Raw genomic sequence first — 26,404 nt, 5'->3', positions numbered from 1 at the left:
GTTTCCAAAGAGAATATGTAAACACTGTCCTATTATGGGTAATATACAAGAAGCTATTTTTAAAAAGCTAACCTAATTATGCAGCTGTGAATGGTATAAGCCAAATCAATATTTAATGACTATGATGCATTATTTATAGCCCTGTGAGAGATTCCCTTTTTTAGGTCAAACAGCACATGGGAGATCTGCACAACAGAAAATAATGTATCACCTGCTTTATAGAGGCTTCCATTCAAAATGCAGCATTAATAACAATCTCTGTGTTTCTCAACTCTGTAGCCTGAGGTGTAGCTAGCTAAGACTTACCTTCACAAAGGGAGGTTTTTGTGTGTGTCTCAAAAACAGGTATTAATAGAGTAAAAAATGAAGAGAGTTGAACCGAAATGGGAAACAACTTTTAGGACTGCTGTTTTTTATGATATTGTAAACACCTGAATGAATGAAAAATGTCTGGTTTCCATAAGTTTGGTACTGGGAGATGCACTAAATGTATGAGATAAAGTGAATTTGGTATTCATGTCATGTGCTGTTACAATTTTTATACCCAACTTAAAAATGGAACAGTGGCAGCACAATGGAAAATATAATTTTATATATCTATTTTATCTCCAAACTCTGTAAGGATGGGGAATGCTTTCCTAAGCTATACTATTTTCTGCTGTGTCATCATCTTTCGACTTAGAACTATGCTAATTACTTTTATATCATGGTAATTAAATCGTTTGTAATATTTTATGAAAATTACATTATTCTTGCTTGGCAAATGAAAGACAAGCTGCCTTTTGTTTTGGACCAGTTACAAACTACTCCATGTGTAAATGTGTAGCTGGAAGATGAGGTTTTCCACACTTGGCTGTGTAGGTAACACTTTGGATCTGCCCAGTAACGTGGATTCAACAACAGGTCACAGACTTGTAATGTCTGCAGAAGAGGTGTAGCAAGCCATGGTCTCAGCTGTGAATATGGTGAAGCACATGGAGTTGTTCAGAGCCCCACACCACTCTGTAAGTGTGTGAAATTATTCACATATTGAAGTATTTTTAAGGTTGCTCACCAAGGCTAGTCAAACAGACTTGGACTACTCTTGGGTGTGGCAGGAGGGATGGGACTGGCACAGAGCTCTTCCCCATTGCTTTTCTAGTGGCTCAGGTCCCCGTTCTGCATAGCAGCAAAAGGTAAAACAAGGAGAAGGCTGGGGGGCAGCAGGGCTGAAGTGTTACCATCGAGCTGTGTACCTTCCTCTTTGGGAAATGCACGTGTGCAAGATGTAAAGCGCTGATGATTTTTTCCTGCTTTTCCACATGTACAGCTGATGTAAGACAAGACCTAGAGCATAGTGTTGAGAGCTTTATAATTCATGAAACTGAGATCTTTATTGTATTACATGATTTTGTACCCTAACACACGTGCCTATGTCTTTAGTTGTCATGGAAACAAGAAGGCAGAAATGCACTGAAAATTATTACAAATAAATAATGGTTAAAAATAAAATACTGCTTTTTAATTCTAGTTTCTGAAATGTGAGGCTCTCATCTGTTGACATAGAGCGAATGCTCTGTCATTCAGGGATACGTAAAATTGGAAAATGGTTTTAAATTTGAGTGAAGAGAGGAAATGGAAAGGCATGGTAAAGAGAAGTAGTGAAAGGCTGCTTGTCATCTTTTCTCATGCAGTGTTTAGGTTAAAGAGCATTAATGAAATTCTTGGGGTATAGATTTCAATCTTTCTAAAACATGGTTAAATTGGGACCTATAACCATAGATCTTAATATTTTGTTGTTTTGTTGTTTTTTAAAAAAGATAACATAAGGAAAAGGCAAATGAGGGCTGATGTATGAAGGCAGATGCCTCTGGCTCAGGCAATCTCTGAGGTGCATCTTGCTGAAGCTGGGAGGAGCACCCTATGTCCATCACTCTGAGTTAAGGAGCAGGCCTTAGAAGGAATGTTAGTCTGACACTGCCCTTGTTACGTTATTAACCAGTGCCTTCCATCAATGTTGTTTGAAGAGGGAAAAGAAAAAACTCTGCTTTTTTTACATAACTATGTTACCCAGAAGAGATGTTGCCCTCTATGTTTATGCTGCAGAGGAATCTCTGAAACCTAAGGTATAGTCTGATGGAAACCCTGAGTTTGCTGAATTACTGTGTTGTTTTGTTGTTGTTTTTTAAGTAAGGAGTGTTCCCTTCCTGTGTCTGGAAGTGTTTCCCAATTGCTCTATGAAGCTGCTCTTCAGCTCTCTACAATGCCAGGACCTGTGGCTCTCAAGTGCATTTCTTACAATGCAACAGTTCCTCCCAGAATGAAACCTGGTCCATTACGATAGGGTTTAATGAAGATAAAGCATAGAAAAGAACAATCTTACAGTTTATTGAGGAAAAACCTGAGCTATTTTTAATATGTTCCACGAGAGATACGAAATACAAAAACACCTCTATTTAAATATTTCAGCACTTCTGCCTTATGATTAGAAATAATTGTATTGCATTTCTATTATGAGCCTGTGCAAAGCTGGTTTACTGTTGAGCACAGGAAATCAGTAAATCCTGGTTTTAAAAAGTTTTCTCAAGAGAAAAGCCACCATGAAATTTCAGAGAGTTGAGGCAAAAGTGAAAAATCTATGGCCTGGAGCCTAGATGAAGCCCACGATTTAATCATATACCCATTCCAACACATTACATCATGTTTAGTTTGAGTCACTGAATGAACTTAAGAAGTAACAGTCTTCCTTTAGCAAAGAATAGGTTCTGGTCTGTGGATTAAGTCAGGGCAAAGGAAGTCAGACAGATGCCAGTAAGAAACTGTAGAAATATTATTTGACTGTGTAAACGATTATTTTTTTTAATTCTTAAATTGTGTCCTGTACAGAACAATTTATGCATGTTTTAAATTGCGGGTTAAAGAGAGAGAGGTTTAAAGGCTAGGATTGAAAACAAATGTGAAAAATCAATGTTGATGTTCTGACTGCAGAGTAAAGACACAGTAATTAGAAATGCATGTAACGAGTACTTCTGAGGTCAGCTTCCTCACAGTGGTGCTACAGCTTAAGTACCCTTGCTAAAGGCTTTGACAAATAATAAAACTCTATCACTGAAAGAAAAAAAATACATGCATGATTAAACTGGTCCTTTTATTATGTAGCTTAAAAAAAAAAACCAAAACAAACAAAAAAACCCTGAAATATATTTCAAGTGGTTTAGATTATAATAGAGCTCCAGGAATTTCTGCTGTTTTCTAATATTCTCCTACAGTATTAAAAGTCATTCAGAGTATATTAAAATAATACTTACTGCCTTTAATAGCAGCTGTTTTTCAGTTTCTTAGTAATTACACACACTAATACAATGGTACTTCAACAGAAAATTTTAACAGAAGAGTGAGTAATAAAACAGTTAATTTACCCATACTTAAAAAAAAAAAAAGAGAGAGAGAGAGAAAGAAAAAGAAAGCTACTCCTTTGCTCAACTAGTATGCTTGTTATGCACACGGGAAGTTTCTAATTTGTTGCTTCTGTTTTCACATCCAAAACTACAAAAAAAAAAAAAAAAGGAGAAAGAAAGAAAAAGAGATTGTTGGTGACATAGCATTTTCCCAGCTGAAGGTGAAATGATTCATTATGTAACAGAACTGCTGTCAGTCAGAAGGACTGCTGATCAGCCATCATACTCTACAAAAACCTCAACAGGAAAACTTTTGACAAATAAGTACAATTCAACATTGCTCCAGTATTTAGCCAACAAGCATGCAAGAGGTGATGAGGCGTAGAATACGTTTAAAGTATGCAAGGCTGAGGAGTGTAAGGAGTGTTTGAAGAATGATTTTTTTTTAAATCAACACTTGTAATAAAATAGTATGCATGAGTCCATGGTAGCCTTGGGAAATTATATTTATATTATATTTCAACCAGGAGGAGTATCAATCAAAGATTCATATATAATCTGTATTAGAAAAATTGGAAGTACTGTTGAAAGACGGTACTTTCAGAGGTCTTCACTATGGGTTTGTTGTAATTCTTTCCCTGTCAGTCACATCCCACGTCAAAGAAACAAAGGAAAACAGAACAATGTTTTATAATCAAAAGCATGATTTAACCAGCTGGAATTTGTTCTATAGACCCAGGAGACTTTAATATATAGGTGGGAATTCTCTGATTAAAAAATCAAGTTGCTTTTCACCATTTGGGTGGAAATTTTATGTCTGTCATTAATATTATCAGCTTTAATTTTAAACAAGTTCCTTAATAGCAATATTAATTCTAAAATCAGGAAGAAATCTTTCCTTTTGTCCCCCAGTATGCATTCTACATGGGACAAAATACTTTTCTTTGTTTATTTCTATATACCAGGTTCTGGCTGCAAACAGCTGTTTGTCATAAACATTCGCTGGCATTGATTTTAAATTATTAATGGTAGCACCTCTATAGGTTTAAAAAAAAAAAAAAAAAAAAACTACAAAAGGAAACATAAATATCCCTTAAAGAAAGGAGCTAAGGCCTTAAAAGGCCCTTTCACCCTGTCAAACAGCTCACAGTAGAGGTATAACCTTTTTCATAATTAAAGCCCAAACAAGTGAGGAATGGAAAATAGCTGGAAACGTTTTTCTGAGATGAATCTGTTTGGCCACTGGGTGCCATCCTTGCTCCACTTTAAGGCTGAGCACTTAGCAGTGTTTCTGTTAGCTGGTACAATCCTGAAAAAGGTAATCCCAGTGCAATTTCACAATATCGTAACCTTTGAGCGTGTGGGCGTACTGGAATATGTTAGCAGAATGGGCAGCATGTCCTTTTTGCACGGTCACAGAGAGACTTGGCAGAAGTATCGTGATGGGCTCAGCCATGTTATTTTCACAGCCTCCTACCTAGAGCTTTTATTGCGCCTTCCTGCATGAGCTGGTGCAGGATGAGGCACTGCTGGGAGACCTGCTCTTGTATGGGAGTGTGCAAACAGCTCTGCTCCTGTGCTGTATTAAATAAAGTGCTGGGATTTTGGAAAGGAAAAAAAACTGTGTGGATACACAGTTGCTTTCTAAATAGGTTTATATTTGGGGTATATGGGCGTGTGTCATCCACCAAAAACTATGCTTAGTATATATTAAGTGAAGCAGTTACAGGAGACTACAACCTTGTTGGTGTTATTAAATTGTTCCAATATCTGTCTGAGGGATTCCTGAATTGGTTCAGTCTCAGATGTCTCATGTTTTAGTCTGGGCAAAATCTCAGACGGAGTACATGCGCTTTCTTCCACAGAAATTGATGTTGGTAGCTCTACATTTTTAGCCTATTTTGTTAAAAGTGTAAACACTTTTAATGGATGAGAAATAGACTCTCGTACTTCTTTTTCCTGGTCCAACTGTATGGAAAATGTGCAGATTGCACCCCAGGCAAAAGCAGGAAACTGAATTTTTTATAAGGCCATTTCTATGAAGTGCTCAGTCTTTTGCTTTGCTACAAGCTGTACCCAGGACTGAATGCATGCAAAGCAGCTGAAAACATCAGGTATCAGTGTTATCCAGCACATTTTTGTTCTGCCTGCACATACAGCATCCTTTTTGGATGAGACTCTGATGCAGAGCAGCAAAGCGGCCCCATAGGGGCCCGCATCCACCTCCTTGCCTGGATCACTTCTCACTTGTCTGCACCCTAACAGATTTTCTGAGTCAGTGATGGCTCAGGTATTAGGTGCACTCTACAGCTTTCTACAGTCCTCAGTATCCCTGATAGTCCCACAGACAGACCTTGTCACCAGGGTTCACTCCCCTGGTGGCTGCTGCTACAGCCCTTCCTTTCTAAGCACGCACTGTGAGCATATTCAAAACCTTAATTTGGCAGATCTAAGGTACCTAGGAGAACAGGAGCGGTAATAGCCATCAAATATCTTACTACCATGTTAGGGGCTGATTAATTGTATTTGTAAGACCTTCAATACGAACTCTATGAACAACTCAAAACAAGTTTTTAAAGCTGTCTTGCAGCCTTCCATCTCAAAATAGCAGTGAGTGAAGGTCAACTGTTAAAGAAAATTTATAAAGTTAGCAAGATCTAGGTAGTAAATAAGGACCTAAATACAAGATTTAAGCTCTAATTATTTATTTTTGTTGAAAAAACAGGATCTATAAATTTTGTATTTTCTCAGTAATAATGTGGTGAGGTGGTGGGTCATGTGCAAAGCTGCTGCTCCGCAGGATGGGTGTGGGGGGAATGTATGTTGGCTCAAAGAGTGGGAACCAGACTGACCCTGCTGAGGACTTCTGAGCAGTCCTGAGCGTGCCTACAGAGTGACTTATGGATGCAGAGTAGGAAAGGTGGATTTATTTATTTTTTTTTAACTTGCAATCAAAGCTTGATGAAAACTAAGGAGAAAAAGATAAAACATATTTTAAGAACAATCGCCGTAGGGTTCTCAATAGATTTCTCTGTAAATGTATGTTGTAAATTTGTTGGTATTTTCAGCATTATTTATTGTCTGCCTAGCAATAGTGTGCTATAGCTGTCACTCTAGCAGCCTGAAATAGGACTTTCTCCCCAGCAATGTAGTAGCCCTCTCATATATTTTGCATAACTTTTTCCACCAGTCACTGGTCTGCCAGCCTGATTTGTCACAGGTGCTTACAAAGAGAACTTCAGTGGCCAGCAGGAACACCATCCTGTGTCACTGCTGAGTGCTCAGGCAGCACTCCCGTGGCCCCATGGCAATGGCCTGCGAGCAGAGCTCCTGCAGGTTGTGTCAGGGAGTGGTGAGTGCTGCCAGAGTACAGTGGGACAGGAAAAACAGTGAAACACCAGTTCATTTGCTATTGTGGTAACAGGAAGGAGTTTGTTTCTTTATTGGTGGGTTTTTGGTTTGTTTTTTTTTTCCTCTCTCTTCTGGACAATGCCTTCACTTCTTCCTCTCTTGAGAGCTCTAAGAGTCCTTCTTGGAATTGCACAATTTGGGCTGTTTGCCACCAGAAGAGCTGGTTCCTCCCTGCTTCTTCACATTACTCTGTGAGGAGAACCCTGACCCTGTTCCTTTCACTTCTAATCAGGTTGTTCCTCTTCTGAGCTTTCAAGGAAGAAGCCAGAGCCTTCCTTCCCCTTCCTAGGTCTTCTTGTGAAGAAGACTGCCTTTCAGACCCTTTTTTCCTCGCTCTCCCAAATTCATAGCCATGAGGAGATCAGTCCTCATTACCCATTCTGCTCTCCATGCGAGCAACAAAGCTGACTCTGCCTATCCAAACCAAATGGGGCTGTTGTGGGAAATGGCAGCCTTGCATGCCTGACACTTATTCTGTATCACAGAGAAATATTTGCCCTAGGTTTGCTGCTTGCATTTGTTTAAGATTCTGGGACTGAGACTGAATGGTCTCTTTTGTACGAGCTTCTCATCTGCACCAGTGGTCATAAAAAGTAGACAGTTGCTAGCCTGTAGTATGTGACTCACTGGCTATTTCCTAATCACCATACACCAAAAGGACGTGAACGCTCCCCTGTGCGCCTCGGGAGATCATTGTGTACAATGTGCATGCCCTGTAAAACTCCAGTCCTGGGCTGCTGTGGTTATGTACTTTGGCCTTAAGAATAATAGATACTCAGACCATTAATTGTTTCTATTTTATGTCTCTGATCTTTTAAAATAGAATTTTCTTGTTGCTTTTATAGACTGCTATATATTTTGTTTCTCTGTACTAAACAACAACTTTAATGCCGTGGATTGATTTTTAGCAAAATAAATAACGTATTTTGTATCTTTTCCATTACAATTTTTAACAGAACTTTAAACGTAGTATTTTTATCTTCGTGAAACTTTTTATTCCTTTTGAAGGGTCTAGGTTTCAGAAAGTGGCACGTTCAGGCAGGATTAACTGAACACTAAAAATACTTCCAGGTTTTCAGATGTAGTTCTGGGTTTGTCTTTCAAAACAGCAAGTGAAATGTTGTGATGACATTTCTTCATTTGCCTTTTTAAAACTGAAAGTACAAGACGGCCTCCTTTCAGGCACATGTGCCATTATGCCAAAACCAAGAAGTAAATAGCATATTTTTGCCATGACCACAATGTGTGATAATGAAAGCATTTGCCAAGTGCTATATTTGTTAGTGATGTTATTTAATGGCTACTTTCCTTGTTCTAGTAGGAGCAGAATTAATAGCTTTCTTAATGCCAAGAGGTTTCTCTTCTAATTAAAGCAAATAGCAATATTCACGCTCAGAAGTAGTTACATATGATTTGACCACTTACAAAACATAACATTTGAAACAAGACCGAATGCAGCTTTCTTGGTTCCACAATTTGTTTAAATTGCATGCTGCCCCGTTAATTTGCCAGTTGAAAAAGAAGCAGTGTATACCACATATCTATGCTTCATCTGCAGATTTTAAAGCTGGATGCAAGAATAGCATTATTCTCAGTTTACAGATGTGAGATTTTGGCATAACACAATGACCTTTTCAAGTAAAGGGCTCGGATACCCGCTCTGGGATCTGGGGCTGAGCTTGAGTGTTTGCTTTCACTATTGCAATCCACTGCTTATCTGGTGGGTTACTCTGAAAGATCTTAAAATCTGTAAATGCCGTTTGAGGGACTTGTGATGCCTTTCACATCTGAGCAGTTGTTGGATGAAACGTTCGCAGCAACCAGTGCACAAAAGATGGGAGTCCTGTAGATCTGGTGATGGCAAAATGTGTGTATAGGAGCACAGCTTTTCCTTATATCATGCTTTCATCCACCTGCCTTCAGGTGGGGCCAAAATGCTACTACTGTTTCTCTTGTCTCTGGTTTCATCCACTCAAGTATTGCTTCCTACAGTGCCCTCATTCAGGGAATCAAAATCTGATGAAAGTTTTTGAAGAGCAGGTGAAGTATTACTTTTTTGACCCTGCTTGAGTATGGAGCTAGACTGACTGGTCTTAAGAAATATTCTCCAACAAAAGTGGCTCTGTGACTCCATGTGGTCTTACTGCAGAAGGTAGCAGTGATAGTCATATTAAAAAAAGTCATTAACATTGAAGTCCACAGAAAAATGTAGACACGTGCTTTAAATCTGTTCCGCACCCACTTCCCTTTACTGTAAATATTATAAACTCCCATTTAAATGCTGCTGTCCTGCTCCTGCTGGGCTGGTTATTGGACAAGAAATGCTGATTCAGCACCGTGAAGGGCAGCCAGTTGCAGCCTGCAGTAACAGATGGAGGCCTTTAAATCTGTATTGCTCTGGGCATTCAAACATTGCTGAGCTGAAGCATTTGATTCTTGCCCTTTGGAGAGAGTAAGAAATGTGTCAGACTGGAGCATGACAGGCTTTGGTCCTCCATGGATGTGAATATTTTCAGGATTTGTCCATTACTGCTAATAGCTGACAATAAAGGTACATTCTTTTAAAAAAGCCTGCAGATATAAATATAAGCAAGTATTTTCAGGGGCCTTTATACGTGAAAAGAACCCTTTGGAAATAAAAATCTGTGCCATTGAAATTACTGTCTTCACTATGGCTTCATAGAAGATAAAGTGAGAGATGAAGAAGACTCCACTTGCATGCTTTCTGCATAGTTTTTGATGATTCAACTTAAAGCTTTTTTCAGTTTCTGATCTTTGAGTGTCACACTGCAGCGATACTTAAAAGGGCCTCAAGTCTGACTTCATCACATTATCAAATATGGAATATATGATTGCTAAGAATATGCTGTTAAAAGAATTAGTACAAAATCATCCATTGTGCAAATCTTATTTTGTCCTGTGTTCTCAGTGCTGAATGGGATCAAAATCTGGCTTTTTGTATATTATATGTAATGCTGAATGAATTTTCTACAATTATATCCTTCAGGTATCTTCTGTGTGAGAAACTTCTCAAGTTGCCAGTTGGTCTGTGATGACCTCTGATAATCAAACTACAAATTGCCCTCTCTCCATCACTCATCCAGACTTGTCTCATAATCAAGTTTTCTACAGAAGATTGCTAATTATCCAAATTGCCATTTTGTATTTGTCCCTAAGGTTATATAGTTATTTCTCTACAAAGAGGTGTCTCCCACTGTGCATTTTTCGTGATGGCAAAGCGTGACTGGACTGCTGGTCTGAGTAGCTGGAATGAGAAGAGGGAACTTCACTGCTTTTCCTTTTACCCATTTCAAGTGATTGTTCTTGTATTATTTATAACTACAAATTGATTTAAAGTTAATTCATTTTTCTTAGTGGCATTAATGAATACAAGCGGTCATTTAATGGTGTGCTTTGCGTATACTTTCTCAACAGCAGCGTTGGCCATTAGGAAGGTACTAGGGTGGTACATGACAGAAGTTGAAAGCAGGATTAAAAGGAAAGCAATTTGCAGTAACATTAACCAAGCTGAATATAATGCCTATATCTCATTCAGGAAACAGGCTCTGTAAGAGCGGCAGAATTTTCCCCTTTTGCTTGTCTTGATTGATTTCTGCTGCTTGCAAGTGCCTTGTTCAGCCCTTACAGCGAGAACACTGTAAAATGCTCCGTGTGTGTGTGTGTATTATATTGCGTTTTTCTGACATACGTATACACACAGATATGTACTGTCTCAAGAATGAAAGACTAGGAATGAATACTTCATTCTTGTCTAGTTCTGTGCTAACAACATAAAGCAATTATACAGTATATGCTGTAAGCTTCCAAAACTGTGAAATACTTGTGTTCAGCAGCACTAAGGTGTGAGCACCAGATAACAGCTTTTATTCGAAGAATTTTAGCTCTCAGTGTTTCCCTAAGACTTTGACTCCTTAGTTTCCTAAAGTTTTCTTTCTTTCTTAGCTTTTTGTTTCTCCACAGCAGCACAGAGGCTTAGTATTACTGAATGAGAACCACAGGCTGTCTTTGATAGCCGCCAGGATTGGGATTCTGTAGTTAATAGTTATTCCATGTATTTGGAATTTCAATGGTCATCAGTGGCCACTAAAGGGCTGAATATTGTTGATGTAGCTTTGTTTAAGATTTGATCAGTCTCTTATTTCCCTCCCTGCCATTCACATGTACTAATAAGTCTATGAAGCAATTTCCATGATAGCAGAGTAATGAGGAAAGGAGAACCTGCCTTTTATTCTGAATTGAGTATAAAGACATATGTGTTCTCCCTTTTCCCTATCCATCCCAGTCTGTGCACATCCAAGTACGGGGTAGCTACAGTCTTTTGCCCCATGCTTTCTTATGGGAGTATGATGCTTCTCTTTCTCAAGCTGTCTACCAGTGGTAAGGTACTAAATTTGTACTACTTTGGGCAAGATCAGTCACGTCCATTGAGCTAACTCCAGCTTGTGTTCATGGCTCCTTTCAAGATGAATATTATCACTTCTTGGAATTAAAGCAGGGATGTGACCAGAGGAGTCTCATCCAGCTTTAATTTACAGTAAGCTCTTAGAAGTCGCATGAATATTTCTCAAGAATGAAGAGCCCTGAAATTGCTTGGTCCACAGGGTAAGAAGACTTCAGTGTGTAATATTCTTAATTGTTTTTAGAAAGAGGAAATTGAACATCAAAACATTCCAAAGGAAGCAAGCCTTTTAAGTGATCCTAAATCACTGGGGTGCTTTAGAAAATAATTTCAGTGTAAGTTGAATTTTTAATTGTCTGTCCCTTCCTCTTATTGTCGTGGTACTTTCATCCCCTCTGTTTTCCTGGAAGAGAACATTATTGTTGCTGTCTATTTTAAGGAATTCACTGGAATTTCTCCTGCAGTGCAGCAAAATGTCAGGGCTGGATATGCTTTAATATGCTGTATTATGAATATTTTTTATATCTTTGTAATTAAAGAAATGAAGTTTTAATGACTGCTCTCTTATAAACCCTGGACTGTTGCATTTGCAATATAAGAAGCTCAGGACAGACAACGCCAGGTGCAGCTGGAATATTGCTGCAGCCCCACAGCATTATTTTTTTTTTTTAACATTATTCAAATTAGTCTCAACACTCATAATTCTGTTGTTTCCTTTATTGCTGTTGTAAAGCAAATGGTTCTTTTATACAAATGTTATCTCCTGGCTATTAATTCAGCTGTTATTTTGGATTATGGCACTCCTGTTAAATTTAGGAATGTAAAATCTCATAAATATTTAAAAGTTTCAGACTGACGTGGGAAGAAATTGTTTTTGACTTGCTTTGTTAATATCCTGTTGTTCAATTTGTAATAGATTTGGAATATATTGTTATTTCTCTATTGTTTGAGAAAAGGAAAAATAGTCACAGTTGAGCAACTGCTTCAAGTGTTCGCACTTGAATTGTAACAGGTCGGTAAACACGATTTTTGTTCAAGTGGAAAATTGCAAGGGAAATATCTGTTTTCCTTTGAGAGAACAACAACAAAAAGAAAGTTAAAACTTTAATCAGAGCCCACTTCATGGCTAGTGAAAATGCAGCAGTATGTTTGTAAGGATGGTTTCAGTAAAGCAATTCCAAGCAGGGCTGGTTACAGTGAAGTTGTTCTGTTTCAGCATTTTTCCTCTTTAAACTTTTCTAAGAAATAAATAAAATGGACAAATGTTTTTCTTCCATTGTAGATATTTTGAATAGAGTACATTTGCTACACAGTGAGTGTATCTGTAGGGTAAAGATTAGTAGGCAACCTGAGTATCCTCCAAACTCTGAATAATAACCAGGGGATAAGAAGCCACAGTTTTTGCTGACCAATGAAGGTCTAGGAGGACGTAGTTTGGAGCAGCACTCCTGTTTCACATCTAACAGCATCTTCATTCATTCTTGACATTGGAATTGAATGCGTAGCTTTTCAGACAGGTATTAAGGAATATTAAGTCATAAATCCTGTCAGTGTCATTAATAACTATTTTAAATTTTTCAACAACTGTTCCAAAAAAGATGTTGAGTTGGTTCAATCCTGATCAGCAGGCTGACAAAGCAGGCAAAGTACGTATGCAGTTAACCAAGCTTGCTTCTCTCCTGCATGCTCCTGAAGTTGTTCAGCTGTGTCTTTGGCTTGATGGGTTTGTTTCATTTCCCACATCAGTTAACCTCAGTGGTGTAAGATCGTGACTTTTTGTGGTATGGGCGCTGAACTGAACAGAGAGCTTTCTCTAGCTAGCAGCTAGGTTGGTACTTCAGTGTCACTGCTGTTGAACGGCAGATTTGCACTCTCAGCTCTTATAAGGTATGGCCGAACCAGCTTTATCTTCATGTAAAGAAATAATTGAGGTGACAGTTTTCTTTTGTCTAGAAAAACTTTTTTTTCTTTTTAATGACTTGTCATAGTTACGGTGCAATATTTCAAAGTTCAAGTTTTCAAAAGGAAGCTGTTAAGTGATCGTGTACAAGCTGTAATTCTGAAGGTGAACTTAGAATGGCATGAACAAATGGGTATTTTTACATGCACATAATGAGCTGGATATGCCATGCTAGCTGACTCCAGGCAAGTTTAACAAATTCAGTACGGTCCAGCTCTTGGCCTGTAAGGCAGACCCGGCCCCTCTGTGAGGTTTCTACCTGACCTATCACCTTCTTGCTGCTGAAGAGAGCAAACAGATGCTTCTTCAGCAGAGGCAGACTCCTCCACCTGCCTTCTCTGGGGAGATGAATAGAAGCTCTGGAGGGGCATAAGGAAGGGCAAGCAAATCCTTTGGGGCTGCTGGCCCCCCCACCTGGCTTCTGCAGATGCTGCCACCAGGCCACCCAAAGCATGACCATGTGCATGACAGTATTCATGAGCCAGTCCCACACACTCCCTCATTCATTTTTGTCTGCACAAAAAGATCATTCCTCTATTACAAATGGAATGTGAATCTGCTATCAAATGGAAGAAAGAAGATATAAGGCTTTTGCTATAGCTTATTGACTTTTTTTTTTGTTCTTCTGAAAGCTATTTTTGCTATGTGTTTCTTGTATTACTCTTGGTTCTATGTGAACAATATAAAGCCAACAGTTCTTGTGTGCTTATAAACTTGAGGACATTTGGATGAGGAAATTCTGCAGAGCAGTATATTTACTTTGCATTTCTGAATGGTAGCAATTAAAATTCACAGCTGCTGGCTGTCCAGATGTTTCTCACATTACAGCATTGTAATTTGCATTGGAATATATTGTGTTACTGCAGTAGCTGTTAAGTGGTCAGCTCTTCCATCCCTAACTGCTGTATGTGAGCTCCACATACAGTCGGGATGTATTTTCCACTTGCGTCTGGTTCTCCTTCCCCCCGTTCCCTACCTTAGTTAGCCTGACCAGTCTGTATTTCTCAGATGAAGGCTTTGTTGCTTGGAATTCACATACAGCAGGGGACATATTGGCAGATCAGAGCAGACGTACGGGTGGTTTCTTTTAAGAGAGACAGGAAAAAAGGACCTAGCTTTGAATCAGAACTTTCCCTTTCCCTTTGGCATTTTCAGACTGCAAACATCCCTCTGGTGTCAGAGCTTGGCATTGATGACATCCATTTTGATGACTTCTCACTCGATGTGGATGCCATGATTACTGCAGCCCTGCGGATGTTCATGGAACTTGGAATGGTTCAGAAATTTAAAATTGACTACGAGGTAACCATCTGTTCTGCAGAGATATCTGCTGCTTCCATGTTGGCACTGCTCTGTCCATTTGCACGCGTTTAGTAGCCCTGATAAAATTTGTACTTTTCATTTCAGACGCTGTGTAGGTGGCTTTTGACAGTTAGGAAGAATTATCGAATGGTTTTGTATCACAACTGGAGACATGCTTTCAATGTGTGCCAACTAATGTTTGCCATGTTAACTGTAAGTATCCCGCTACAGACACAATCCCATAAGATCTTTTAGTGCTGCATTCCTTACCTGTCTAAATGTTTTCCAATGTGTTTTTCTGGTTGTTATGATATTCATTCGTTTGCAGTAGATATGCACACAGAACTAGGTTATTCAACTTAAGATGGCATGTGTTTGGCGAAACCTTATAGTGTTTCAGTGACAGGGATATCACAGGCATATTAAAGTGACTGAAAACAGATGGAAGTCTTGGATTAAGCTTGTTATTATGGATCTTCATCTTACAATAACGCTTTCCTTTTGGAACTCTTTAATTTGACATTTATTTTGGACTGTTAAATCGAGATATAAAAAACATGGAAGATTTAGAAGAATTATTTATTTTGTTGATATTTAATATTTTCTTCTCCCATTTCATCCAAGCTGTTGTGAAAAATACTGCCTAAAAACATTAAGATCATCTTCCTCCATAGTGATCTATGTGAATCTTTTGTCTTCACTGGACACTGTAATACTGGTGCGTTTTGTTTACTTCTATCACCATCAGTAGCTATATCTTCTCTCAGCTACAAGTTAATTCTTTTCAAAATACCAGTGCTTTTATACTCTCTCTTCCTACCCCACATCAACCTTGCCACTGTATATTATATATAAATATACCATTATATATATATATTATATAACTAATGCATATTTAATTAGTTAATTCTTGCAAACGTATCTGTAAAAAGACCGTGGTTCTGATTGTTTAAGATTCTGCTTAATATGGCAACAGAGAAGCAATGTGTCTCTGTGCATACAACACTTTTCATTGTGCTTTTTAATTTTTTTTCCATATCTCCAGATAAAATTTCAAATGAAATGAATATTTTAGGCTCTAGTAAAACTGTGATGTTCATAAGGTGATACTTCAACAAGATGGTTGATGCATAAGCTTATGTTATATAATTAGAGGAGCATTTATCACTAAAAAGCATCTTAGAATATTTTCATGAGGAACCAACAAAAGGAGGATCCCCAAAGCAAAGGCTGCATTTTCAAATACAAGAACATTTCCTATGGACAGAGGAACAATCTTCTGACTTAATTACTGAATTTTTACATTCTTGTTGCTGCTGAGATGCCAGCATGGCCAGCGTTTGCATGCTATCAGTCTGTGTGTGTTATCAGTGGAGCCTGCGCTGCCTGTGCTAATCATACAGTGATTAAAAACACCAGATTGGTCTGCTGCCACTGAAATATTTCCACTGTGTTACACAGCCTTTAGATGGGCTGTAACATGTTAACTCTACATAGGGCACAGTTGGCTTGGATTTCCAGCTGTTGTTCCTGGTTGGGCAGCACAACCAGTACCTTAAAGAAAAAGCAGAGCATGAGGTCCTCAGGCAGGTAAATGACATCGGCGATGTGCTAGGTCTGTCCTGCAAGTTGTGTGGGTTAGGTTCTGTGAGCAGTTAGGGAGTGTAATAAGCTGTGAGGCAAAGCAGACAGAGACCTCTGATGAGAGTGAGAGAAGTCATCCCTTCTCTTGGGAGTGGAGATTGTGCAGCTGGGTGGAACCAGCCACATCTTCCTATGGACACGTTCTGTTGGTCTTAAATGAAAACGTGGGCACTGGTAGTTTCTGAAAGTGTTATGAGCGTGGCAAGCCTGTTGTTAAGTTATTTAAAGATAGAAGGGTTTTCACTCTGAGCAGTAAGAGTCAAGTCAGACAACGTCTGGGGATTGCTGCCGAACGCTGCCGGGAGCGAGGTAGCCGCAGCCCCCGTCTCCACACAGCTCCTCTGCGAGGGGAAAGCGTCCTCTAGATGGAGCTCCGAGGCCGGCTTTGAGGCAGGTTTTGTTTTGGGTAGAGGAGCCCTTTCCTACCGGGTACCTCCATCTCAGCTGGAGGCGGCCAAATCGCAAATCCGCAGCCAGCAGGGAGGAGGAAGATCGCGATTTCTTCAACAGCCAACAGCAGGCCAGCGAGGCTGAACTCTGCGACCGCATTCAAAGCTTAATTTCAGGATGCGTTTAAGCAAGCAGTGTGGGAGCACACATATCTGTGGGAGGCGATCTAAGATTTTCAAGCTCAGCTCATTTCAGTACATGGGCTTCTAGTGAGATGAGCAGGCAGTTCCAGGCGGGCGGCACATGCACCAGTCTTTTGACTGTGCCACGTCTTGTCCTGCTTTGCTGTGGCTTTGGTGCAGAACAAAAGCAAGCCAGGCAATCTGGGACCTGCCTTGGCTGCCTCGCTTTCAGAGACAGGAAGACTGATTTTGTGAAAAGAGACATAAAAGCGATAGTCATGAGACTAGTAATAGCACAAGGTTTGCACGTATTGCATTTTTCTTGGGAGAGCCATCCTGCTTAGTATGCCTCATTGTTTGCTTTTCATCTGCAAGAAGGGAAAATTCTCTGCCTCGTAGAGATACTGATTTGTGCCCGGTACTCTGTTGCAGGGTTTGTGTATATGAATATGTCAATAAGCAAGACCCTTTCCTAAAGTTGTTGTAGTCTTTTTCTGGTTTTTCCATGAAAATCAATAATGTTATCTGCACCACAAATATAAATAAATAGGTCTATTTTAGGGAGTTTTCATGAAGGGTTAGCCTAACAGATTAGACATTACTACATTACATGCTAACAAGATTCGCCTCTGATGGCCTCACCACACTCTCATTGAAAACAGAAGCAAAATCCGGCTGGGCTAAACAAGCCAACAGAAATCCTGCAATGCTTAAACCAGGTGTGTCAGCCTTCTGTATGTGTACCATATATTCCTGTATGTCTAAATATAGATTTTGTTCTTTTCAAGACACTGGAGAATTATAAACCCAGTCCTGTGAGCCATGCTTCAGGCTCACCCAAATATTCTGAAGACGAGCACTGAAGCAAGGCTGCTCCTCCGAGTTAGGAATGTTGCGTGAGAGTAAACCACAGGATGAAGCCCAGCTTTGATAATCATATTAATACTTTGCTCAAGAAGTAAAAATGAAAACGTCAGTAATATAAAATTAAAATCACATCTGGTGTGCTACTAACAAAACATATAATGTGGAGCAAGGTATAACGAATGCAATTCATTTCCTCACATGAGAGAATGACCTCCATAACTCACTGGAGACTCTGCCACTCGTGAGTTATGGGTCATTTTTTTTCTGGTGAAAATAAATTTTACTGTGCCATCGTATACAGCTGTGTATTTTTTTTTTCTCTCTGTAAATTCAAAAAATGAGGAAATGTGATTCTCTGCTCTGAACATAATGCGAAAAGAAAAAAAAAGATCCTCTTACAATGATGTTGTTTTAAATTGAACGTTCTTATTAAATAAGATATGCTATATTTCTCTCATATACTCTATGACAATATTTTTGATTAAATGTTGAATTTATTTTCAAGATATTGCTACTGTTAATAAATTCCTTAATCAGTCTCCCTGCATTTATGATACAGGTTGAATCTTTGAGTTTAATCAAAGCTTCTGTTATGCTGAAGGCTATTTATTACAGTATCAACATTCTATTATGAAACCTCTATTTTAAGTTGCTTTAACTCAGCATGAATGCTTTCTCTAGACTGAAAGCTGACACAATGATATGTTGTCAGTTACAATCCTCTTTTCAATTTTTTTTTCCCTAAATAGACCTTTATTATTTTTGTTATACAAGAGCAATATTTAAAGAGTAAAACCAGCAAACACTATTTTTTAGATAACTTCCTCTGCCTGAGTGTCTAGTACTGGAATTTTAAGAAGAATCAGGAGAAGCCCTTTCGTAATAGTCAGGTTAATCTGTACACCAGTGGATATTACATGAATGGAATCTTTTTTCCTCATATTTAGTTATCTTTTTAGATGTATAAACTTTGCACAGTTATAAAGCATTTGTAGCAAGTCCTGCACTTCCATCATTCATGCTAAAATGTACTTTTGAGCAACCTGGAGCAGGGTTGATTCCCTGTACTGCTTAAGAATTAACTGCAGCCACATTTTAAACTGTGAAAACAGAGAATATTTGCATTTAAATATATATTTATTTAAGTAGAATTTATGGTCTTCCAAGTGAATAGCAAAGTTCTCACTTGGTATTGCAACAATGACTGGCATCTCTGAGTGAGCTGTATGTTCCTGTGGAAGTGCAAGGACATCAAATCCCACTGTTACTCACTGTCTTTGTATCATTTAATGCTCTTCTTGCCAGAGAGTGAAATTATGCTCCACTCAAAATCAGCAGAATTTCTTACATACTGTTCAAGTTAGGTTTTGTCTTCCAAAATAAATTGTTTCTTTTATACATTTTCCTCTCTTGCTAACTGGATCATGTGGCTAGTTGGAGAATGTGGTTCAAGCCTGATGTCATGGGACAGAAAAGGATTAACAGTTTTCCATTTCAGTCATTGTTGCAGGCAATATGCCCTGAATCTTCTGAAGAGTTGAAGAACTATGTTGTTTCTGTTGTGGATAAGGTGCACCAGTCCCTACTGTGTCCCAAACAGCTTTCAGCACCTCCTCAGACATGAGCTGTTCAGGGTGCTTGAGGTTAGCAGTAGCGGTGGTGCTTCTCTGGCATGAGGCAGTTCAGGCTATTGCACATCTTCTGTACAAGAACAGGTATAGGGGCAAAAAATATTTGTAGGGATTCACACTGGCATATCTGGTCTGAATTGGCTGTGGGGGATTTCAGTACATCAAATTTCAAAACTTTATATCAAATTCAAGTGGGCATCTGCAGCAGAATTATGCCTTTTGAGATATTTCCTCCTAAATCATGTCACTTCATTTCACATGTCTCAGATAACAAATCTCTTAACTGTTCATACCAGTTCCATAGAGTATATTTCAGCTGGCATCTTTTATAGGTCTTTTGATTTAACAAATTAGATATCTGTGACAGTAGGGATTAACTAAAATGGCCACCTCAGAATTGAAGAAATCCATGTTAAAGTACTTACTGAACAATAATTTCAAAATGAAATCAATTTTGGTTTGTATTTCTCTGGTAAGAGATTCCGGTTCCTGTCTTATTGTGTAGTTACTGGTGTTTGTTTTCAGCTCTTTTTGCCATTGCTGCTTTCTGGGTAGTGGGGGAATGCCATGCTGGAAATGCAATGGAGAGATGATAACACATCACTCTAAGGACGTATCTGTTCTGCTAACCATCTAACATGCAGCGGGGAACATAATATGACAGTAAAGCATTTATCTTCTCTTTACTGATATGTTCATGCTATCAAAACAAAGTTGGCTGTTGCTTGATGGACTAACATTACTTATCCCTTTTGCTACTGATAGTTACAGCTGCTATTTTTTTCCTTTTCTCAGACAGCAGGATTTCAAGAGATTCTGACTGAAATTGAAATTTTAGCTTTGATTGTGGGATGCTTGTGTCACGACCTTGACCACAGGGGAACCAACAATGCCTTCCAAGCCAAGTAAGTTTTCTAATTCTTATTACTTTAATTTGTTTTTCTTCCACAGAAGAGCAAAAGGTGAGCAGGATAAAGAATGAAGCATTAATTTCAGGCCTCCCAGGCCAAGGCCAAGTATTCTTATTCCTGTACATAGTGAGGGACTATCCATCTTTATAATTCTCTGTTCTTTGGGGTAATTGCTGCCTTGTCCTTTGTATCAGGCTGTTGATTGGGTTAATCTTTGTGAGCTGACACCGAATATTGAAATGTGGTGCCAAAACTTGATGTTCCTCTCTTGCTCTGTTATTATTAATTCTGGTATTCAACTCAGAAAATACTGAGACAATCTATCTGGGTTTCTCACTGTCTGGAATGCATTAAGTTAAGCATAACCTAGCTAAGCAATTTAAAAAAAAAAAAAAAAAAAAAAAAAAAAAGAGGTTAAAATGAAATCCTGCTTTCCCAACAATTTTCAAAATGGTTTAGGCAAGCACAGCATATAATTCCTGGCATACGGAGTATGAAACTGCTACCATCATGCTGGAGCTCTGCTGCATATCGTCTGCAGTAGGTGGGCTGCTCCTGGTTTGTAGAAATGCCACCTCCTTGCCTGCTCCATATGCCAGTTCTCAGAGTTCCATATGCTTGGAGTCCTGCTGCCACAGGCAGGGTTGGGCTGGCTGCTCCTTGACATGGTCAGTACCCACTACAGCACAAGGCTGGATCTCACAGGCAGATTCTTACATTACCTAAGTGAAATCTTGCTCTCCAGACCATTTTCAATTCCAAAAGTGAATGTCATTCTATTCAAATTGCTTAAGACCTGATCCAGCAGCCCTGACTCATGTTTGTTTTTACCATCCAAGCTGCTACCCTTAGATGTGTTGCTGAAATAGCAGCAGGCTAATGGAAAGTTTGAGGGTACGTTGTAGGGTGATAATTCTGTTTACCAAGATCAGATTGTTTCCAAAATCTGGTTTTGAAAGACAGTAGGAATTGCCTGTTTGCTGCAGTGTGTAATATGCACTGGCTGCTGTGTTTCTGGGGCTGAGTATCCTTAGTGAACATCACTCATATTGATGTTTCTGATGTTTGCTAAGCTGCCATTTCCTAAGCTATTGGTGCTGCTATACGATCTCAATGTAACAATGACACTGTCTGTATCTTCAATCACTATAGCAAGGAAAATCAATTGCGGTGCTCAAAAGACAGAGCTCGTGGTGCAAAGGTTACCAAGCACCGCTAGATGCCTGTTCGCAGCTGAGTCTGGAGGAGAATCAAAAAAGATGAGACAAATGGGAAGCTCAGCTGATTGATGTTTATGTTCCTAATTTACCAAAATGAAACCTAAGATTTACATCCAGGCCATTTTAGGCTCTGATTAAGTTAACCACTTCTCTACTGTAACTTTGCACAGACACATCTCTTGTGCAGAGAGATGGCTGACTTAAAGGCAGAGATTTCAGCATCAAACTGCTATCACTTAAACTTCCTTGACAACTGACTACGAAGAGGAGACTGCCATTTTATGACTCCATAAAGAAATTGCTGAAGACATTTAACAAAAGACAAAGATTCCCACACATACAAAATATCCCTGAAAATGGAAGCTGTAGTTTTCATAACAGCAGCTATGATTTATTTCTCTAACTTGGCTTACAAATTTAAGCACGTTTTCTTATTTTGTGTTCAGCGCTACTGTTCTGTGTTCTGAAAGTTCAAGAGGTATACAATGAAGGCAATATCACAGCTGTCTGAAATGTCTCTGTTATATATCTCAACACCACATTCTCTAGGGATGATGTTTCCTGGACATCTTTCTCTCTAATATAGCTGCTTCTGATAATTAAATAGCAGTATGGTGCAGTTTTATAGTTTATTTTCCTAGGAGACTCTTTCTGTTTGTCTCTAGCATAATCTCTTGTTCTCATTTCTTTGGAAAGAAAACCCATCTTGTCACTCTAGGCTGGGTCCCAGAAGTGAAGTAATGACAAACAGTAACTATTCTGACAATCCAGTTCAATTCTCTGCACCTCCCAACAATTCTCAATTTAATAACTGTATTTCATAGGTTTTTGTTCTTTAAACTTGGGAAACCCAACTGCTCTGTGCCTTTTGAAGCTTGATTTTGTTTTAGATAATAAACATGATAAAAAAATACATTCTAGACAGATGGCAAACTTTACTTTTACATTTACTACTCTCAGTGCTGTTTTTTGGTTACATTAGTATTTTTTTTAAGTGTGTGCTTTTAGATATAGACGGAACCTTACTGCATTTGAACTTGGTTTTTTGTTTGTTTTTAAAGATATGTAATCAACTTTTTGTAAGCCTTTTTTTGTTAATATCTACTAATAACTGAAAATTAAAAGTAACAGAAGAGTCAATCTCTTGACCCCTGCTCAAGGCTGATACAGTCTGTTTTTACTGCACAGTGCTGTGCTGCAGCACTGCTAAGGCTCCTTGGAAGCTGCATTCCATAACTTTGTTCCAGGAACTATCTTTAGTCAGCTGATGGTATTTAGCATAAACATAAATGCCATGTATTTGGCTATAAATGACTATTTTGATCTGGCCAACTCTCAAGTGTGGTTGCTGACATGGATAAGGGCAAGTATGACTGCATGCTTTCATTACTAAATTCTGTCTGAAATCTGCTTTGTAAGCAACTGAGCAGCATTTGTTGACTCCCTGCATTCTGTTTCAGGAGCGGATCAGCCTTAGCTCAGCTCTACGGCACCTCTGCTACCTTGGAGCACCACCATTTCAATCATGCTGTCATGATTCTCCAAAGTGAGGTACAAAGCATTACTATTAATCTCACTATAAGCTGTTGGGCAGTTTCAGCCAGGGAAAGGAAATACCACATACAGTACCTTCTTAATGCCCTCTCCTTGAGGAATTATTTATTGGATACCTCAAAGGTCACAACTAGCACAAAATTAAACAATTACAAATGCTGATCGTAGATCCCAGAGATTATATCTGTCTCAATCAGCTAGGGGCAAGGAGAATATATCTTAATCATATTATCAGTTTCTCGGTCTTACACAGATCCTGCTCAGGGCCTTATAGTTAGGTAAAATGCTCTTACCTTTCCCCACAAGTGTTGTGTTGCACTCAGTCTATCTGAGTCATCCTTTACTGGTTCTGCGTTATTTTACTAAATGTTTGTGGGTTTTTTTAATTAACATCTCAATATTGCACTGTCCAAAATACACTAGCTGCTGTGCAGATTCCTATAAATACATAGTTCCTGCCTAGAACACCTTCTGCTCAACAATATGCAGGTTACACTGCCCTAGAGGTGTTATAAGAGGGAGTCGAGAGATAGACACATAATCTTTATGAAGAAAATGGATGTATTTTGTTAATTTACAGATAGCTTGTTACAAAAGGTGTTCAGTATATATAAAAAGTCTTATTCGTGCAGCACTATTAGAGACCATTCTGATGTGCACTAACTTTTGAAGGGCGTGGGATTGTCCATGATTATAGGCAAAAGGGAAAAGGGAACTGGGTAATGCCTTGACTCTGTATGCAGTGTCCACAATCAGTGGTCTAAGACTGACCTCTGGGTTTTAGTGTCCAGTTTTTTAACATAATATTTACAACATAGACATGGTAAAGGAGAGCCCTGGCATGAGATTTAAACAATTCAATCTGCTCAGTTAAGATGATCCCCTAGTAAATGGCTCTTTAGCTAGCAGAGAAAGACAACAAAAAGCAGCATTTGAAGGCTAAATAGACCAGTTCACAGGGAGTAAGGAAAAGGAAAGTAGTGGTTTTTTTCTTTTCTTTTCTTTCCTTTTTTGTTTGTTTGCTTGTTTTCTTTAAACCAATGAGACTGTCTGTTCAAAGAAGACTTCTTAGCTCTTCAAGTCTTCAGGACTGACTGAATGCCCTTCTGAAGACATGCTTAAGACATGGACAACTCTGTGCAAGTTTATAGCTCATGTCAGACTAGATTACAACACCACTTCTTTTGAAATAAATACAGATTTGGATCCTCCGAACTACTTAAATAGGCATATCAACTTGTGCAAGCTGAGCAGTTTGTTTCTTGCCTCAAATATGCTAAAATTAGATGATATCTTATGCACTAATGTTGATATCCTAGACTGGTTTGGCTATCTAAAATTAAACATAGAATAGTGCATGATTACTTTGAATTTTTATCATGCTGGAAAGAGGAGCTATTTATTCTCTACTTCTGTCATGCTAACCTCAATATAAGTGATTTTGAGCTTTGTGCTGGCATGGTTTTACACATGATGAAACAGATCAGAAATGTAAAAAATAAAAAAATTACAGATTGACAACTTGGTAAATTGCTCCTGTTGTAATAGCCGCTGTTTTCCTCATACACCTTGCTTTGCTTTTTTTAAATTTATGTTAAATTTGTTCTTCTCAAATTTTACATTTTCAAATCCTTTTCAATGCTTAACTAAAGATAAAAACTCATTTCATTGTCACAAAGGCCATGTTTTATGCATGGCAGTTCTATTTTTTAGACCAACAATGAGCTAACTTATTAAATAAATAAATAAGAACCAACTCTCCCTCCAAACCTTGCCTTGTCTGTCCTCAGACATTCATGGCTGTAACAATCCTATCTCCAGAAAATTCTTGCTTTTAAGTGCATTTTATTATTCCTTAGCAGTATATGGCAGTACATACTAAATGTTTGCATTACACTGCTAAATGCCACCAAAATAAGACTGTTTACCAGAACAACACTGATTTTATGGGTGATTTCATAGAGAAATTGTAGGATCTCTGTCCCAATTAGTTTTCAGAATTTCAGTTACAAAATACCTCTCTGCTCTTGAATAGCAATATCCAACTAGTTCATATCCCTTCATTCTGGCTATGGAGCACTTTTCAAATTCTTAAGCCCATTACCCCTGTAGAATATCCTATCAGACCTTCAAACCACAGAAAGTTGTGGCTCTTTAGCCTGTGCAGGGAAGGCTTGTGTATGTGGTAAGAATGCAGTAATGGGTCAGAGAGAGCAAACAGGCTGTTTTGAATGAAAAACTGATTTAGTGTCTTTGACTGCTCTAACAGCAGTTTGTGTGCCTGCAAGCAGCAGCACAGATAAATCTATTAGGAGCACAACTCAAAAGCTGAAATGCCCAGCTCCCAGAAACATTTAATAAGAGGAAAGATTGAGATGTATCCATAGTTTTCCTCCATAAACTGAGTCTGTGCAGGGTAGGAGTAAAGAGTAAATCTTTCCTCAAGAGGCTATAATTTCAGCAGAGTTTAGTAAAACATCCCAGATACTTGATTACAATTGTCAAATCTTACACCCCGATGTAATCTCCACAGTGTTAACATTATTATTTTGTCATAGATTTGCCATGAATCAGAAAAGGCCTCTGCTAGAGAGAAACAGTAGACTGTTAGAAAGAGTTAGAAAACCTTTTAAAAACCGATATTGATTGCTAGTCCTTTACCTTCTTTATCTCTTTCATTATAGGGTCACAACATCTTTGCTAACTTGTCCTCTAAGGACTACAGTGACCTTATGCAGCTTCTAAAGCAATCGATATTGGCAACAGACCTCACTCTGTATTTTGAGTAAGTATTGGCATTTCTTATATGTGAGAAACAAAAATTCGAAGCATGTATCTAACAGCCTATTAAATACTAATAAGGATATATAATATGAACAATTAATATTTAGCTATGGTTGAAAAGATTTAGTCTAATACTGTGTATTTTAGGCTAATAGAAATATCTCAAGTGTCTAAGTTTTGCTTTAAGGCGTAATGTCTACATCAACAAAAGACAAGGGAAAAGTCCTGGGCTCATACTTCAAAGCAATCCCAGGAATCAGCTACAGTTTGCTGCCATAATTCTTCTGTCCCTTATGCGATATTTCTTCAGACATGTAGAAGATCAATGGCATTTCAGAATTCTTTTCCACCATCTTAGAGTTTCCAACAATCTATACTAAAAATATTGTATTTAATAAAAAAGATGAGTAATGAGGTAATGAACACATACATTTTGCTTTTTGAAGATAAATTGTATCGGAAGAGAAATATGTTGTGGAAAGTTTAACTCTCCGTTTTTCTCATCTGCAAGTCAGATCTCTTAAGTAGTCTTTAAGTTGATGCTATGGTATGTTTTCAAGTGCTGTTATTACCAAGCTATATTTGCAGTAAGACTGCAGTGTGTATGTGGCTGGAGGAGTCATGATGTCGCCACCATGTGATGTGGCTGGAACCTGCTCTCTGGCATGTACCTGGCTGACTTGCAGGGAGAGCACCATCAGGTGTACAGCTTTGGGGTGCTGCCTACGAAACCTTGGATCACTGGGCTAAG

The 26,404-nt window shown here is 38.6% G+C and overlaps 1 protein-coding gene across 1 annotated transcript in view; it reads left to right on the top strand.

The window, feature by feature from the left end:
- Positions 1–26,404, top strand: part of PDE11A (phosphodiesterase 11A) — a gene marked incomplete at both ends in the record, with an annotated part of 121,549 nt that overhangs the window by 73,779 nt on the left and 21,366 nt on the right. Inside the window, 5 exons of the mRNA XM_079538828.1 lie at positions 14,324–14,470; positions 14,576–14,683; positions 19,980–20,089; positions 22,776–22,866; positions 25,554–25,654. Of these exons, the coding sequence (XP_079394954.1) occupies positions 14,324–14,470; positions 14,576–14,683; positions 19,980–20,089; positions 22,776–22,866; positions 25,554–25,654 (557 nt within the window). The remainder of the gene's footprint in view (positions 1–14,323; positions 14,471–14,575; positions 14,684–19,979; positions 20,090–22,775; positions 22,867–25,553; positions 25,655–26,404) is intronic.

Source organism: Tetrao urogallus (genome assembly GCF_951394365.1).
Source record: "Tetrao urogallus genome assembly, chromosome: 8".
In the NCBI taxonomy this organism is placed as follows: domain Eukaryota; kingdom Metazoa; phylum Chordata; class Aves; order Galliformes; family Phasianidae; genus Tetrao; species Tetrao urogallus.
This window is presented reverse-complemented; position numbering and strand designations above follow the sequence as displayed.